Raw genomic sequence first — 19,260 nt, forward strand, 5'->3', positions numbered from 1 at the left:
TCCTCCTATCTTTTTGCCTTCAGGTCTACTGTTTTGCTAGCCTTGGGACTCTGTGCATTTTGCCACTGCTAACAAGTGCTAAAGTGCTTATGCTCTCTTCTAGAAACATGATAGAATTGGCTTACACCCACTTGGCATATTTAATTTACTTGTAAGTCCCTAGTTTTGTGGCACTGAATGTGCCCAGTGCCTGTACATTAAATACTACTAGTGAGCCTTCAGCACTGACTGTGCTACCCACTTAAGTAGCACTTTAAAAATGTCTCACACCTGCCATTGCAGGGTATGTGCCATTTTAAACGGTTGTATGTCATTACAACGCGGGCTTTTACCCCGCATGCCATTACAACGCGAGGATTACAACGAAAGTCGTTACAACGACTTTCGCTGGAGGGCGCTGGATAGTGTAATCGTTTAATTTTCTATTCCAACTCCAGCCCACGTTGACAGTAGGGAAGGTGTTGGATAGAAAATTAAACTATTCCCTAACCAACAGCACCCTCCAGCGAAAGTTGTTGTAACAACTTTCGTTGTAATTCCCGCGTTGTAATGGCAGTGCGGGGTAATCCCCGCGTTGTCATGGCTGTTCTCCTTTTAAACTACCATTTCGACCAGGCAGAATAAACCTTTTGCTAGGCCCAACCCTTCCTTTTTAATACAAATACGTTAACCATAGGGTAGGCCCTGGACAGCCCGAGGGCAGGTTGCAGTGTATTTAAAAGGTTGGACATGTTCTTTTAAGTTTTACATGTCATGGCAGTGAAAAACTCTTACATTCGTTTTCCACTACTGCAAGACCTACCTCTCCCATAGGATAGCATTGGATTTACCTTATTCCATTTAATATGCTGTAATTTTCAAATGGGAAACAGTTCCTGTTTGGAGTATTTGGAATTGTAATGAAAAATCCTTACTTATGGCGAAGTCAGATTTTAAATTACAATTTTGAAAATGCCACTTTTAGAAAAGTTGGCATTTTCCTACCATAGCCATTTGGTACCTGCAGCTTGTCTTTGGGTAACATGACTGGGTGTAGTTGACAGTTGGACTTTGTGTATTCCTCATAGACAGCCAAACACAATAGAAAGTGTAAGTGTGCCTTGATGGGCCATCACTGGCATGATGGGAAGTAGGATCTGGTCCCAGCCCCACTTACACTTGAATAAGCTGTGTCCTGCCTCCACACAAAGGGTGGCATACCCCCTGTAGTTAGTCTGAGGGCAGGGTATATCGGGGATCAATTTGTATTTAACTGTCATTCAGAAAAAAATCAGGAACGATTACCAACTTGTAAAAATCCGAAACTTTGAGGTTATTGACATTTGTAAAATGTGTGAGGTCTCAGATTTCTCCAAATGTCTTAAAATTCACATGATAGTTCATCTTTAGTGAATATTGCCACTGATAAAAATGATATTTAGCCATTAGTGTACATAAATCTAAATATATTATAAAAAAGCCTATTATTCAATTCTACCGGAGTGCTTCTAGAAACCATTTCGGTATTTTTGTGTCTTGTGTTACAGTTAGGAAAAGGTGCAATGATTGCAAGAAAATTGGACTTTTCCAAGTGGTTTGTAAATCCAGTGATAGTAGAATGAAAATGAATACTGTCTCATTGGATGTGTGAAAAAGATTTAAAGAGTGTGATACTCTGACATTAAAGGCCCTTTATATATTGCTATAATTGATGGTGCATGGATTGGTGTGATGGCTGATTCTGGAACATGGATAACTATTGTGTCTATAAAATTCCTTGTGTGTGGTGGATCTGCACACCAGTATTCAATTGTGAGAATAGATTATGTGGATTTTTAAGAAATCTTAGCGTGCTTACTAGTGTGAGGGTTGTGTGCCTGACTCCCTCCTGAATAACAATCGTTTAAATATTAGCCCAGGGAGACCCTGAGCTACTAGAAGCACAGCTGCTAGGCATTAAGCCTCTGTAAATTCAATGGAGTTTTAACACGTGTATTTAGATTTCAGTATGTTCATTTATTTATCAAAGGTAGCATACTTTTCTCTTTAGCAGTAATCATCAAAATTATATTTGCACATGTTACAAAGGACGTTCATAATCAATGTCAAACAATAAGCACATGAAAATATTAACAAGACATATTTTCAATTCCTGTGAAATGGTGTTAACAGTTCATCAATAATTGATATTCAAAAAACAATAACCAGCATCCCAATGCATTTCGGGTTACGTAAAGAACCCTTCTTCAGGGGATTAATTATATACAATCGAAAAGTTCAATCTTCCTTGAGTGATTGGTCTCTCAAATTACAAATTCGACAGGATCTAAAAGACAACAACATACCAAACTACAATGAGTTTTTCATATGTACAAATGTTCATCACAAAAGAACATTCTGGAGTAAACATTCTGGAGTAAACACTGAGGAAAAAGAGCCACAAGTCCACGCCACCAGAAGTTAACACCCGTGACTTACAAAGCGGTCAATAAATATAAGCTACAAAAATGCAAACCGACTCATCAATGAAGAATAATGTGGTGATATTGTCACTAGCATGCTTTTGACGTCACGGTTTGTAGTCTTTTTCCCACCTCTGGGAGTGCAGCACGTCTAATCCACATTATTCTTCATTGATGAGTCGGTTTGCATTTTTGTAGCTTATATTTATTGACCGCTTTGTAAGTCACGGGTGTTAACTTCTGGTGGCGTGGACTTGTGGCTCTTTTTCCTCAGTGTTTACTCCAGAATGTTTACTCCAGAATGTTCTTTTGTGATGAACATTTGTACATATGAAAAACTCATTGTAGTTTGGTATGTTGTTGTCTTTTAGATCCTGTCGAATTTGTAATTTGAGAGACCAATCACTCAAGGAAGATTGAACTTTTCGATTGTATATAATTAATCCCCTGAAGAAGGGTTCTTTACGTAACCCGAAATGCATTGGGATGCTGGTTATTGTTTTTTGAATATCAATTATTGATGAACTGTTAACACCATTTCACAGGAATTGAAAATATGTCTTGTTAATATTTTCATGTGCTTATTGTTTGACATTGATTATGAACGTCCTTTGTAACATGTGCAAATATAATTTTGATGATTACTGCTAAAGAGAAAAGTATGCTACCTTTGATAAATAAATGAACATACTGAAATCTAAATACACGTGTTAAAACTCCATTGAATTTACAGAGGCTTAATGCCTAGCAGCTGTGCTTCTAGTAGCTCAGGGTCTCCCTGGGCTAATATTTAAACGATAACTATTGTGTCTGACATAACAATCTTTAAATATTGGCCAAAATACAACACTTTGTTGGACACTGGTGTTAATCCTAAAGCATTCAGTGGCCATGATAGTGACATGATTCGATTTTTTTGTTGGTGAGATTGAATGTTTAGGCAGAAAATCACAAGTTAAGATGTATGTTTAGAAGAAAGGACGTGATTTGCTGGGGTGGAACGATTTGGCACTTCTGAATTTAATGCTTATACCAGGTTCTGACACTCTTATTATACTTGGAGATTTGCCTATGTTGACTTGGAAGAAAATTTGGTTCAGAACATTAGCTCAAGATTGCCAAACTTTTAAGCAACAAAGTAAGAACTGTATAAGGATTTGATCATTAGATTAAGTTAAAAAAAATAACTGATGTTCAGCACATTGTTCACAAACTCAGGTTGTTACTTTTAAGTGTGTGAAATGATGTGAACACTTTACAGGATAATCTCTGCTCAGAAGGTATACCTACTGAATCATCTGAGTGGGTTCCACCTGTTGTTATGGCAAGAAAACAATATAAGAATTTTCGCCTGTGTGTAGACCTGCACAGAAGGAACAAAAATATTTTGGTAGACTGCCATCCTTTACATCAAATCCTGGAGATGTTAGCTAATTTAGGACTAAGAAGGTATTTTCTATCATAGATTTCCATTCATCTTACCACCAGATACAGTTGAACAAAGACAGGATTTTACAACATTCATAACACGATTTGGGGTACATGAATATCTCTGTTTACCTTTGGAATGGCATCAGCTGCCATTGTTTTTCAAAAACTGATGAGTCTTCTATTTGATAATTTTAAAAATGTACATGCATTCCAAGATGACATCCTGATTTTCACTGAAAATGCTGAGGAACATTTTGTTGTGCTTTAACAAGTTATACATATCCCTATGAAAATGTATGACGGTCAGACCCGAAAAGTTAAAGCTGTTTGTACAACAAGTTCATTATCATGGTCATTTGATTTCAGCCACAGAGTTACTGGCAGAACACTCAGCCCGGCTCAGTTCTGAATGAGACTACCTAGCCGTGTACTGTAAGTTATCAAATTAATCGTGGCATTAAACTGGACTTGATGCCAAAGTTGAATTTAATGTCACTATTAAAGAAAAGCAACTTTTAGAAATGTCTTCTCTGTGACCCAACCTGTCCAGTGGCCTCACATGGTTACTGTCCAACAGATAGCATTCTGCCCACCTTGGGAGTTGTGTGAACGACTCCCAGACTTAGGAACCTGCTACAGGGTGAGGTGTTACTTCCCATTCGCCGGAAGTCACTCAAGGTGTTAGCCCAAAAGGGGAGTTTCAAAGTCAACGCTGCCATTTGTGGGAAAATGGCGTTCACACTCCTGAGCTTTGTTCAGGCAGATGGGCCGGAGACAGGGACAGAGAGGGGAGACCAGTGCCCAAACCGGTTTTCCAATGGGCATGTAGCCTACAAATATCCATACCTATAGGGTGGGCTACCGAGCTCCTGACATCCTAGGAAGGGTCCCGACATCTTGAGACGGCACAGAATAGTGCATTCTGGGCTTGCTAGATGCCACACAGCCAGAAAGCCTTCACCAAGAGGGAGGAGACCTGATTGTCCATTGGCTATTGAACGCATCATCCCCCAAGGGAACTTCTGGGAATAAATATGGCACCCTGGCCCTCAGATCACATCGGAACTGGAACAACGACCGAAGAAGGACTGCCTTTTTGTCCCTGGACTGGACAAAGAGAGGCTGCACCGTCTGCTGGACTACACCTGCTGCACCTAGGGCTAGCAAATAGAAGACTGTGCCTGTGGCTCCTGGCTTGGGGAAAAGTCATGCCCAAGCCCTAGACCAAATGGAATGACTCAAGAGAACTGTGTACTTACCCCCTGAAACCGGTACCAGGGCCAGAACAACTGAAGTACACCATATTTGTATGTTGGTGGCCACTAAAGAAGATTCGCTATCAGCTGCAGATGGGCACCCCAAGAGACCACTCCATGACAGCCAAAATTTGCACCCGAGTCAGCGGGGCCCGGGTGGGACGTCTGAGTCCAGATTGTTCACCTACGAGGGACACCCGCCCCCATCAGAGGTTAACAATGGGACAGCTGTTGACTGAGACTGGTAGCTCAGCCACTGTTAGCCTTGCAATTTTGAGACCCCAAAATGTACTTCAATCAGTACGCCCACAAATCAATCAATCAGAGATAGTGTTAAACCTTAATTTCTTGAGCTAATGTGTCCCCAAATCAAGCCACCTTACCAGCACATACAAAAATCAAGGAATACATACAATTAATAGGGCCCAATCAATAAATCAGTTCTAGATTAGTTGAGAGTTTTATAACAAAATCAAAAAATAGGATGATACAGTCAATGCTATGAAAGCTCTCAATAAATTGAGGGTTTTCATACAGTATTTTTGTATATTAAATGAACAGAAAAACAGAATCGATGTGGTGTGATGGAAGTTTGCATTCTCAGCAAATTGGAGCACAGCTTAATTTAATGTCACATTGCCTTGGGGTGTGGCCTAAAAACATGCAAGCCAAAAATCTGTGCTTAGCATAGTGTGCCGCCTGACTGTTATTTTGCTAATTCTATCATTGTACCAAGATATATAATACTACAAGCAACATTGACATGCTCACTCTCTACAGTGCCCACCTGGCATCAACAAGCTCTGCCTCTTTTAAATGCCCAAAATAAAATATCTGTGTCTTTTAAATATCCAAAATAAATGAGTACCTTGCCATAGTGCATCAGGAGTCTGTAGTCAAAATACAGCTAGGAGATGCGCCATGAAAAGTTGCCTTGTGATTTAATATTATTTCTCTAACCACATATAAACTGGGATTTCAGTGAGCAAAAACGATTTCATAGAGCATTTTCTTTTTAGTTGAAATAACCATGTTGCGTCTTTGCAAAAGCGATAATTTTTTTGGCGTTGAAATGTGTACAATTATGCAAACGCTCTCAACGTTTATATTTATTCCCCAGTCATTTTATTATTTATGCAAATGTGTTCCCAGTTGTTGCAACTGAAATAAACCTCTCGTCATTATATCAACACTTTTTTTGGAGCGCTGCCGCTTCTCTATTTTCATGTTGATACCGGGAGGCAGCAGGCAGACTTTCAGATGGGCACTGTCAGCTTTTTTTATTAAGGACCTTGGAGGGGAGGGTAAAAATGGAGAGCCCAATAGGGACCCGTCTCAGCACCTGCTTTTTAGAACTGCCAGTGCTCACCGGCAGGACCCAACCCACTTAAAACCCTGGCCTAAGCTGTGTATCTAGGATTTCTTCAAAAGAAAAATGACCTATGTAAATAAGGACACAGCCTATTTTATATGAAATAGAATCCTGTGCCTGAGAAATACATTTAGTTTTACTGGACAAAAATAATTGAAATCAGTGGCAACAAGATATTTACATAGCACATTTAGCCAAGGCCATATGCAATAAAACACTTGACATGCAGGATGACATGTAAAAGGACAAAGGAAAGTAATGGCAAATGTAAAGGTGTACATGCAAAGCATACAAAAGGTAGGGTACGAGCCAATGTAGTTCGGGCATCTGGTGCTTCAAGGCCAGTTAATGATTTGTCATGGTGTGAGCAGTTACTCCTGTGTGGCGCCTTGAGTGGTCTTATATAGAATTTAAATAGAACATATTCCTCCCTCAGCAAATCAACAGTGAGAGACTGATAATGCAGAACCAGCAGGTCACCAAATGCCTTGCCACCTTAACCACCAGAAGACAAATTACCATGACTGGTTTGTGTGAAGGTGACATCACTCCTTTCACTGATGCACTTGCCATATCAGGGTATTATGCTCGTCAACCTTCAGCAAAGGTAAAGGAGCAGTCTACAAGCATAGCAGCTCAGAGCCTTGGCTTCAAAACCAGAAAAATGACAATTTGAACGTCAAGGTGCATAGCAAACGTTAAGCACTCAGTCGTTCACAAGTGCTGATGCATCTATATGCTCTTCCCATCTCTTTGGCATTGAAAGTAAGATCGGGCTGGACTCTGTGGCAATTAGGCAGGCCACGAAGGGCTGGTCTGCCATGTCAATGTATGGGCTCTTTTTGGTGGTTGTAAACCTAATTCATGATCTGCTGGGTCCGATTTTTCTGTTGATTTCCCCGATATTAAAACAAACAATGCGGGCAGCAAGTGCAAATCAATGCAGTCTTCCATACCGTGCACAAATACTCCTAAATCGTGTATTTACAAGGTCCAAAGTGAACCAAATTGCAAACATGGGCCAGATACTTATCTAAGTACTTTTATTTTGGTGCACGGGCCTATTCTCTGCCCACCCCGATTGAAAGAAAGAGAGAGCATTGTTTTTAAAACTGCCTCGCATTTGAATTATGGGTTTTAAAAAAAGGTGATAAAAGTGACGAAATATCAAAATGTTAGATAGAACTTGGGGCGTCTTCACCTCACACATGCAGCACTGGTATGTTGCCCCGGATCCCAAACTTGAAAAGTCTGCCGGGTGGCTATGAACCGCTTGAGTGGCTTGGAGACGGTGGGGTACGGCGGCGGCTGAATGCCTGTGCTGGAGTATGTCTATGCTATTGTAGTAGCTGTGCGTCCGCCGTTCGTCTAGTGACTGGTCTGGCAGCGCTGTGAGCTGTGGCAGGGGCGGGCGGCTGTCGGTGTCTGGTTTCTCCCCTCCCTCCAGTGCTGCAGCTTGGCAGCTGGTTGCTAGGATGACGTCATCGCTTCCGCCCCACTTCCTCTCCTCGGCGGTGAGAATCCAACATGGACTGAGGCTGCAGCCATGGGGCTCGGACGGGGCCACCGCCAGCCTCCCTCCCAGCTCCCCACTCGGCGCCTGTAAGCGGGAGCTCGCCGCAGAGGCGCTCTTACACGGCCGAGCTGCGCAGCTCTCTCTGGGACGGCCCTTCTTTTGCAGTTACACCTTGGTTTTCGTTTACTTTGGGACAACCCCCCCTCGACTTATCGCGGATAACTATTGAAACATAATAAAAAGTTGAGGAAGGTCCGAGAATGTGACCAAGAAGATGTGGAGCGCGGAGCCGCAGGGCGCTGCTGCGGGCCGCCGCTGAGGAGGAAAATGAACGAGGAGGAACAGCCGGAGGAGTGAGTTGGGGGCTCGGGCAGGGGTGGGTTGTGGGTGGGGGTAGGCGGTTGGTGCATGGGATTTCAGCCTGAGGGGCTCACGCGAGCTGCTGCACGCCCCCCTGCAGCCGTGTTTACTTCTGCAGGGCTCGCGCTGGCGGCTACACGTCAGTTGCTACCCAGGACTTAACGGGGTTGCCCCGGTCTCGGCAGGGACACCCTCCCCTGGCACGGACCATTTTAAGAGGGGGGGTGCTTTAGATTTTAGGTGTCAACAGCGTTCCCTTACACTTTGGAGTTTCTGAGCCTTCCCCGCCCCCCTGCATTGTCGAGCGTGCGGCGGCCGAGGCTCGGGACATCCCCCTCCCCCCCCCCCCGCGTCAAATGGAAGCGCAAGCGTCGGCCATTTTTTTTCCTAGAGTCGCCTTCATTTGCATACAGCGTTTTCCATTCATAAAAAAAAGAGCTGGCGTGCGCCGCTGTGAGGGAGGAGGGTGCGCTGCGTGGAGGAGTCCGCGGTCTGGCCCAGCCGTTGGGCAGAGAGGCCTGGCTAGGTGAGGGGGAGTTGCCAGCCGCCTATAGTATGAGCAGATGGCCTCTCTTCCTGCGCGCTCAGTCTCTTGGTAGGCAGGGTGAGGCCCAAGACTGCGCAGCCCCGAGCAGGCCTCCTAGTTGCAGCTGCGTGGGCCGCCTCGCTCTGAGCAGTCCTTGGAAATGTACTCGTTCACAATGCCCTTTAAAGCTCCTAGGACGAGAACGGACCACTCTTCTTCCACGCGAGCCCTCCAGCTTTCGCTGCGCCCCATGTTCCTTCTTAGTGAGATTTGGATAGTCATGAAATCCCAATATGGCAGTCTAAAGTGGGGCAGTAGGGTTTAACACCTATGTACTTTGCTTGAATAAGCACGTAGTTGTTTATTTCTAGATTCTTACCCTTTGTGAACCATGCTTTGTTGCTGGACTTTCTGTTAAAAATCACAACACTTTACATTGGTTTCTCCGAGTTTTAAACTGCTGCTCGGCCATGGGTCTGTTGCTCTTAAAGTGTCCGACGTGTTTCCCCTCTTCCAATATGGGAAAGAAGGCTGCAATATGCTTTTAATGCACATGTTAAGGAAAAAATGAAGTTCTTTTAAAAGCTATAAAAGTAGCAACATTAAAGTTTCTGTAGTTTTAGTACAAAGTAAGTGTGAAATGTGTATTGCTGAGACAACTTTTCATGTTGTCTATGCCCTTAATATTGTGCCATCCCCCTCATAGAACGTTAGAAAATGAATTTCAATCCCAAAGTGCATTGAGGAAACTGGATTTCTGAACTATTGGGAGAGCAAAGCAATAAGTAAACAGTCATGGATTCCAGTCTTCCTTGAGGAGGGGAGGGGGTCCTAATGGTAATATAACATAACGATCTATGTGGAACTATCAAATCCTCAGTAGCGTTATTAAAGCTACCATTTTCTGTAAATACTATGGAAGAACTCAACCAAAGGTTGTGTCGATACAGCAGCAATCTAGTAGGATATGATTTTTGTTTATTTTTAATAAACTTTTTTTGGTCCACACTGCCGTAAAGCATTTCCTGAAAACACAGATTAGATCTGTTTTGCCGCTTAAGCCTTTTTCCGGACGCCCTTGTTCTGTCGCTGTAATGTTAACCAACGCCAAGGATGGGCTATTGAGGTAATGACATGCAAATTCGCATGGCTATGTGATGCCCATCTTGAATGTAATGTCACTTTACAAGGTTGTTTTTTGTCTCTCCACCTTCGTGTGAACTCCTGGCGATTGCATAGTTAAGTTGTTACATTACTTGGTTATTCTTTTGTGCAGATGTGTTGACTTATTTCAATACCGAGGTTATGTTTATGAAATTAGTTGCAGTATAAGGAATCAAGTTTGGAGACGCATTTAATAATCGTTGAAAAATAAGCTGTCCTACATGGAATAGTTGGATCTATTTTTTATCAGACTTTACTTGAAAAGGTGGCGGTGTGTTATGGCCACGTCAAGAAGTAGTGATTAACTTGTTATGCCTGCTCTTTTGACATCCCATGGCATGTTTTCAAAAGTATGTAAAATAACTAACAGCAAAACCACAGGATACTCCAAGCGGGTTTTACTGACATAGTGGCGCCTTTTTAGGTTGAAGTACAGTACAGTGGTAAAACCTGGACCTCCCCAACAACACACATTTTTAAAGGCCCCTTCACATACAAGACTACTCGGAGCTTTTATAACACACAATAATCGTTTACTTCCTTTTTAGTGGCATTTTTGAAGACTAATGCCCACTGGCTCTATACCTTGGTCTGGAATCTTGTACAATTTTTTTTTTGTCTGAGTGATTTCGGGACGGATTTTAAATAATTGACTTTCTCCATTTTTGGGGGGGGGATGCAGCAGTGACTGTTTCCCCACTATTACCGCCCCTCTACCGCATTTGGGTTAGGTGGCTTATAGAGTTTCCTGGGTACTTTACAGGTTTTACCTGACATTGGTAGCATGATGGTTAAGGACCATTACTAATTGTAAATGTAAATTGCAAATTGATACTTGTATAGCGCACTACTCACCCGCAAGGGTCTCAAGGCGCATGTACGAATACCGCTGTGGAACTCATCCTGGCTTTCCCTGTGAGGTGTCCACTCCTGGGCGCCCCCAAGGTGGAGGCCAGGCATCCTTAGCGTTGTGGGGGCCGTTGTGGAGATTAAGCAAGCTATTGCCCAGAGTTGCAGAGTGGGACTCCATGATTGGAATAGGCACCGAGGCGAGAATTATCAGGTCCTTGGAATTTTGAGCCCAAGACCCGCCGAGGCGGGGAATTGAACCCTGGTCCCGGGCTAGACCTCTGCATCAGGGTCTGCCGCTCTAACCATTGAGCCACACTTCTCCAATTGGCAGCTGCCTCCACAGAAATGTTGGGTAGAAAGGGTATCAAATAAAAGTGAGGGGAAACAGGGTCTCAATCCCGGACAGCCTTTATCTTCTCAAGCTCCAATAGCTATATTTTCTATTGAGAGTATTGTTTCAAGCACCAGTGTCAATAAACATTTAACGGAGAACATTGACACACTCGCAGTTGGTGATTTGGAAATGTCCTCTCACATTGGAGCTTTCGTTCCCTCGGCCTTCTGTTAATAGCTGTACTGCTTGCTAGACAGGTAGAGCTCATTAATAGTGATGGGGCTCTGTAAACTCAAAGGCAGGCTGTGCTAACACAGGGCCCAAAGGCCAAGGGCCCATCTGCTGAAATGCCTGCTCAGTTAAAAATGCACACTGTCACAGCGATATTCTGGTTTAAATAACTAGTAGCCCGTAATGGAACATTTTAGGTCCTTAGATTGGTTATCTTTGCATGCTTGAATACTCTTTAAAACGGGGATCGAGCGGGTACCTTGGGAGACACTGGTAGCTGCTCACTTGTACCCTGGAAGTAACTCTCTGAAGCGTAACCCAGGAAAGTAGTTAGTTCAGAGGGTCTACTGTAGCCATATTTAAGAAGTTCACTTTGCAAGTAAAGGATGCTATTTTCTTTGAGTGTTACTCCAAATTGAAAATTGCATATTTGATTGAAAATAAATCATGTTTTTTGCTAAACTAACATGCTGATGTTTGAAATCAAACTGATTTGAAAATCCAAAACATATTTAATCTTCTCTTTGAATTATAGTTAATATCGAGTTATGGAGATTTATAGCCTTTAGTATTTCCTTTGTGTGGGTGAACACTTGCTTCTATTTCATTAGACATGTGGAGGCATTTAATTATGATAACATGTTTCCTGACAGTGCTGTTAGTAACCCTGTGGTTAGTGTTCTCATACAGTATTGAATTTTAAATATTTAGCAGCTAATACAGTGTATCCAGAGTATAGACTACCACAGTATCATGAAGTTGAGTATATAGAGGTAAGTGTGGTTTTGCTTTTTTAAGTCCACATCTGTTTATCCTGAAGATATACATATATTAAAGGTACACATATGTGGAGTCTAGAATACTTATCTATACATGTTCCTTCACAGCATTGTATTAGTCAATATCCTGATTATATTTTGGTATTGCTCAAATGTGGCATACATCTGGGTGTCCACTACTTTTAGTAATCTAACAAGGTATGACCATTTCTGTGACTGCCTCTTATGTAGTCTCCAATGCTACAATTTTCAAAGTCAGTAGATCAGTTCCATTTTAGCTCTCCTTAAAGAAAAGGTTCGAGACACTTACTTTAAAATGTTCTCTTCGAAATACACTTCTGGGCAACTACTATCATAAATATGTAGGGCATCTACGATTCGAAGCTCTAAAGTTTACAATTGAATTGTAAATATCATTAATAAGGTACTTTTTTATGTGGAAAGACACTTCCCTCGTTAAATAATTGTAGGTTACTCCCTGAAGCCCAGTTGGTAGTCACTACGTCATTAAGTCACAGGGAACCTTTGTTATTTAGCCTTTAAAGTGTTTATTTTGTAGGTTTGCTTTCCCTCTGTTTGAAAGCCACACATGAGTGACGGCCTCTAAGTTTTGATGCTTGAACAATAGTTTTGACCCCTGCATACCCTGGATGCATCCAAATGTTAGAACCTTTTTGAACCCTGAACTTTATCACTGTGATTTTCTGTATTCAGGCTGACTAGGCCTGAAGTCATCGCTGTTCCGGTTGTTCAAAACATTCTTGGCTTTTTGATGATCTTCACTTTTTAAGCAGTACGTGTATGTACACCTACAAAACCTTCTTTATTAGCATAGCTCTCCTGTTTCGTTTACTGTTACTGAGTGGTGTCCAGTATTCAATCCAAGAATGTGTGCTGACGCAAAAATATGCGGGGACTGGAGCGAGTTGGTCAAACCATAAGAACACATTATTCAAGAGCCATTAACAATAGAGGGAATTTTAAGGAAACGAAAATCATCTGAAATAAGTACATTTCAAAAATTCAAATGTATTTGCTTGCTGTTCATCTGGTTAAGAAACATTAGTCGTATAAAAATACAAAAAACGTCTTCTCTCCTGATTTGATACTATTACCATCCTTGTCGCTTTTGTTGGCATTATGCCAAAGTCATTTTGTGACCTTGTGCTCCTTTACAACAGGATCCTGGTGTACTCTGATACAGGATCCTTATGTGTGCTGATGTGGCGTCTTGCCAGCAGTATAACTGAGCGCTTACGGTTTGAGGCTGAGTGTTGGCATGTTATATTCTTGCAATTCATTAGGTTTTGTTCTCACCACTTCAATTTATGTACCCCTGAAATTCCCATTGAATGTTATTTTTTTTTGCAGAGCTTGTTCTTCGATTTCTTTGCCTAATTACTTACTTGGAAAACTGCACATGCATATTTTATTTTTGATGGGCATAGGGAATGTCCGGGCATTTTTGTAAACCTGTTATTGATTCTAGGTGGAAGAAAAAACGTAGTTTGGTACTGATTAATTGAATCTGGCCCAGAATACATGTAATGTATGCTTTTTGTTGTAGAATTATTTAATCAAGTATATGAGTATCTCTTGTCACATGTCATTAGTTAGGCATAGGATTTTTCATTTTTAAATGGCTTTAGTATTTTAGGTTCAGTGGGCATGAGTTTCCCTATTGTGATTGTGGTAATGTAAGAAACCTCTCACTTCGTTTTTTTGTCGAATGCTTATTGTCAGATGTTAAAATATTTTTTCACACTTAAGTTACATTTACGTGGTTGAAAATAAACTGCAGTACTATAGTCATGTTCATGATTCAGTTTAAAAATGGTGTAAATTTACCCTTATCAATGGAGCTTACTAATATAAAAATTCTACCTGAAGTTGAATTTCTGTAATCGCAAATTAATGATTACCGGAGAATATGTGACCGCTCGTGTGTGAACCACATGCAAAGGACTGTGATCACTTACAAAGTCTAACATATGTGAGTGTTTACCGCTAATTTGCTGGTGTCTTCTCATCCTTGTAACTCAAAAGTTTACTCCTGCCAAATGCAGGGGTAAATGCTATCCAGGTTTGAATGGTGCACAAGGGTATAAAATAAGCTATATTTCTGCTTGCAGAATTGTACAGCAGGTTCCACTTTTAAATGCAGATGCATTTTAGTATTCATAAAAATCTAGCTGTCACATACTAACTACCAAGACCTCTCCAGAATTGCAAAAGTAAGAATTTTGCCACAAATGCAGAACATACCTTACTTGCAGTACCAAATTGCTCATTTAAAAAAATGTGGGTTGAACTCTTAGATTTCAATTTCCTTTATCCTACTTATTGGTAACAGTACTACTGTAAATGGTTGACTACCTATTCTAAAGCTGTATTGATTAACTGTGACTAGTTGGATATCTCCATTTTGCCCCTTTTAATCTTCTATATGTTATGTTTACTGATGAGAGTAATACAGTGTTAACTCCTGTGGAATAAACAATATAAATAACGTGATTTTGAACCATGACTGTTTTCTGTTGGTATTGTAAAGTGTTTGACTTTTGGGTATATTCAATTGGATCCGTTGCATACTTCATGGTCTAATCTATTTTGAATTGGCTAAAGTGCATGTAGACTCTGCTTTATTGACAGCAAGAGTGACCGCAAAACTGAAAAAAGGTGTGTTTTTAGTTTCATCATATAGTCAATATAGTTACAGTAAATTAGAAATATGTAGTGGTAGTTACAGACTGAAGAAACGGTGTTCAGATAGGAGGAAAACATTTAATGTGCATCCAGTTTGAAGCCCACGTTTGCATCCAGTTTGAAGCCCAGTGGTTGGACATCGTTCCCCGGTGAAGGGTCCATTCAGAAGACTGAAGGATAGTCTTTTGACCTTCAGAGTTCAAATTCAAGTGGCGGCCTTTCATTTAATCCTGGGTAAGATACATGCCCAGAATTGATGAGAAGATTGATATCCAAGGAGGAAATTGGTGGCATCTGCGCACACTCACAGAAACACTGACAACAATCATGGGTAGTTGAACCTTAAATAAGACAGGTGAAAGGGAGGACTCTTGTGAAGCACCACAAAAGACAGTCTATGGACTAGAGGCATACATTGGTATGGGCACTGATCAAGTTATTTCTGACAATTAACATTTTATCAATGCCATCGTTAGGTTAGTGAGTCGCATCTCCATAACCTGTTTGAGGTAGTTAGCATGGTTGACATTTGTCAAATGCTGCTGTCCAGTCCAAAAAGGTTAGAGTGGCGATAATGCCACTGTCAGTGTTTCAGCCTGCGATGATTCAGCATTAATTTTAATTAGTTATTCAATGTGTCTGGAAGGGTGAAGTCGGCTTTTAAGCGATTCAGCCGCTTAAAAATATATTTTTTTCGCATAATTATCTTTACTCGTTTTCCCAATATTTTAAATTGGATGACCCAATAGCTCAGATGAACCCATGTGTACAATGTACTTTATTTTAAATGTAATTATGTGTAAAAAGCCGCAATGTCTCCATGTCTCCTTGATGCGTGGGAAAGAATAGTGCCCATAGTAAGCAAGTATTATAATCTTTGTATACCATCATTGAGTAGCAGCACAAAATGACTGATTTGCTCATCTAGTTATCTTATCTTTATTATTATTATAAGGGAAGGGTAGGGCAGTGGCTGCCCTGCACAAGTTAAGCATTCCGCTGTTAACACTATATGTCTCAAGGGAGGAAGAACCAAAGGGAACCTGTAAACTTCCTATCTCCTTAGAATGGGTGCAATTAATACATACGTTTACACATGAAACAAACCCGCTGGAGACACCCGCAGCTTCAGTCTCAGACCCCCACCGGTCCCTCCAGCTAGCTCTAACGCAGAAGTGCCACAAGAGAATCTGCCACTCCAGAGTCAATCCTGGGTAGTAGCCACGCAGAGAATTTCCCCCCTAGACAACACAGGAAATACCGCAGAGGCACACATCCCCGATTCTTCCTCCGCACACACACTACCATACCTTCACACCCTACTGAAGGAATAATGCCATCAACACGATCGATTCCAATAATTCTTGGATGGAAAGCTCCCTCCCCTCTCTTCTCCCTATAGTTTACCCCAGCAGTTGAAAAGTTTGCAAGTTTGTGTTGGATGACTCCGCCAACGATTTATTGGGAACTCATATAGGCACGACAACACCGGGAAGCCCACACAACAGCGAACAATTCACATACGACCAGAGGTGGCAAACTCCACCCGACCAGAACACAGAGTCGCTGCCGAGTTAAGAACAACGTGTAGCCCCCCCCGACAGTTTTTTACCATGGGCTATACCGTACTGACATTGTGAAACAGCAGAATGTACGTAGGCACGGACTAAACAGTTATAAAATCGTCAAACAGCAAAATGTACGCTGATGATCACGAGTACTTGCACTTCCTTGTAACTGTGTTTTAAAACATTGCACTAATGTACTGAGTCAAAATGTCATAACAAATGTTGAAACCCAATAAACAAATTTAAACAAAAAAAAAACACTTTAGGTCTCAATAGTGTTTAGCTCAAGAATACTTGAAAAATATATGATTGTTATGGGTCCTGCGAATTTTGGAAAGATCACTTGAAGTCCTATAGAAATTTTGATGTATATTGATCTTTATTTCCCGATTTGTTTCACTTCTTGTTTAATTAATTCATAACAATCATAGGCAATAATTCATTTGACTAAACAACGCATGTTTCATGAAATCAATGGCTTCATCAGGAATACATTTTTTTTTTACAATAAATACACATGACTTTGCAACCTGTAAGTTAACTATGCAGCAATTACCTGAAAAAATAAACAACTTGTTCACTCAAGCATACTGTGCAAATGATTCTCAATTGCGAAGACGCACGGCACTGTATAATTAAAAATGGCTCAAAGAGCTACAGTTGATTTAGTAGGCTCTATTATATACCCGAGTCAAGATAATTTAGTACTTAGTATACACATTCAAAGAGTAAGGGCCGACAGCCAAGTTGTAACCAAATGTTCAATGTCTTTTCTTCTCAAATTATTGTATTTTGGTTGTCTTAAATATCGAAGCATTTTTAGAACCTTGCAAAATAATTTACAACTTTTTAAAATGACACCAATCAGTGAAGTTGAAGAGGACATGTAAGTTTCATTTTTGAGAGAAATCTGAACGTTTCTGGCATCTTCAAATATGTTTCAGAGTATACATATTTCATAATATAATGACCTACTTATTTCACCTCTAGTGGCTATACTATCATCAGATGTTAGACACTGGTGATCTTTTGAAAAAATAGATTGCATATATTCAGGTGAATCTTATTAGATTGTGCACATTTCAGTCATCTTGCAATGGGATTTCCTTAATGGTAAACCCATTCCAAGAGCTCGCAGCATTCGCTGCTGGGAGCACTGGTATGGAGCCGATGCGCTGAACTCCCTTAACAGACGCTTCACCTGGTCTCCCCAGCTGCTTTTGCGGGAGGTGAGGCTCCTCCTTGTCTGCACGTCTTTCTGGGTATCACTTCTGGCAAAGCTCTTCAGATCCAGTGTTACCAGTGCGAGGAATTCCATCTGAACGACAGCCATCTCACTCCCTGAGTTCATTTTGAACTGTGCAGTGAATATCTAGGAGATGTGCCAGAAGAAAGTCTTCGAGAACAGCCAGGGCATGCCATGCATGTGATTTATTTTCCTGCTATTTTAGGCGGGGTGCACTACTTGTTGGTGGGGACTGCAATCCCCATATCTCATTGCCAGGCCCGGGAGGAGGGGCAACGCAAATTGTGCTTTTAACACCAAATGACTTCCGCAGGCCTCGCTACATCGTTGGTGGGGGCCTTCAGTCCCATATCTCATTGCCAGGCCTGGGAGTAGAGGCTGAGAAACATCGTCATGCTTTTTAGGGCCGAAAGACTCGCGCACGACATGCTACATAATTGGTGGGTACTGCACGCCCCATATCTCACTGCCAGGCCCGGTAGGAGGGGCTGAGCAACAGTATTGTGTTATTAAGCGCCAAAGGACTCCAGTGGGCGCCAGACACCCCAGGCCAAGAGCGGGCCCTTCTTCAGCCGGAAGAGGCTGGGCTGGGCCACCCCTCTTAGTTACTGGGCCTAACTTCATTATACAGTGAGCCAGTATTAGTGGAGGTTATATGGGGCACACCATTTTGGGAATCTTATCTTTTAAGTGGTGCCCTGATTATATTTCTTGGCATTAACTTTAAAACCAGCTGGGCTCTAAACCAGGAAGAACACGGGCAAACGTGAACTACCCGGGGCCAAAGATAATGCTAATGCCAGATCATCCAATGGTACCACGCTGGATTCCTTTTTGACTCGTGCATTTGGGGTGATTTCCAAAGCGATAGACCTCAGTAGAGATGCTTGTCTGTAGAAACCGGGAGGTCTTTAATTGCCCTTCGCCGAGCCAGTTAGGACATCAACCTTGCCAAGGGACTAGTGGCTCTTTCAGTCTACGTAGCCCACAGTGCAATGACTCTGAGCCCCAAGCTTATTTTCCACCTACTGAAGCGCTCAATGATTCAGTAATTTCTACTGTTGGTGACTGTGGGGCTTTTTCTAAAAGAATGTGCCAACTGGCAATTCCAGAGCCCGCGCACACAGAAATCCAGGCAAAAACACTATGGCCATCATCCAGCATCTTGGTCCGTCTCCACCATCTGCTAATTAAATTGGGACCATATTTTAGACTAGTTTAAATCAATGATCGCTATTTGTGTTACTCCACTGGTGGACTGGTTGCGAAGCCTGGAAAATGTTGTTCAGGAACTAATGAAGTTGCATGTTAACCAGAAGGCCTCTCTCGATTTCTTCCCATCTCTTAGCTTAATAGCAGCTTTGGGTCTGATTTCAGCTGTTAGCGCCCCTAGTTCGGCCACACATCTATCTCCAGTTGATGCGGTTTCTACAGATGTCCAGATCCCTAGCTCACAAGTTAGGGGGACTTTGGTGCCT

At 41.8% G+C, this 19,260-nt stretch overlaps 1 protein-coding gene across 3 annotated transcripts in view; it reads left to right on the forward strand.

The window, feature by feature from the left end:
• The first annotated feature begins 7,995 nt into the window (after positions 1-7,995).
• The window catches only part of SPRED2 (sprouty related EVH1 domain containing 2), a 516,049-nt gene continuing 504,784 nt past the window's right edge, over positions 7,996-19,260 (forward strand). For all 3 annotated transcript variants that reach the window (XM_078649408.1, XM_078649407.1, XM_078649406.1), the window contains exon 1: positions 7,996-8,369. In XM_078649408.1, the coding sequence (XP_078505534.1) occupies positions 8,344-8,369 (26 nt within the window). In that variant the 5' untranslated portion in view covers positions 7,996-8,343. The remainder of the gene's footprint in view (positions 8,370-19,260) is intronic.

The sequence above is a fragment of the Lissotriton helveticus genome, chromosome 6 (assembly GCF_964261635.1).
Source record: "Lissotriton helveticus chromosome 6, aLisHel1.1, whole genome shotgun sequence".
NCBI lineage: Eukaryota > Metazoa > Chordata > Amphibia > Caudata > Salamandridae > Lissotriton > Lissotriton helveticus.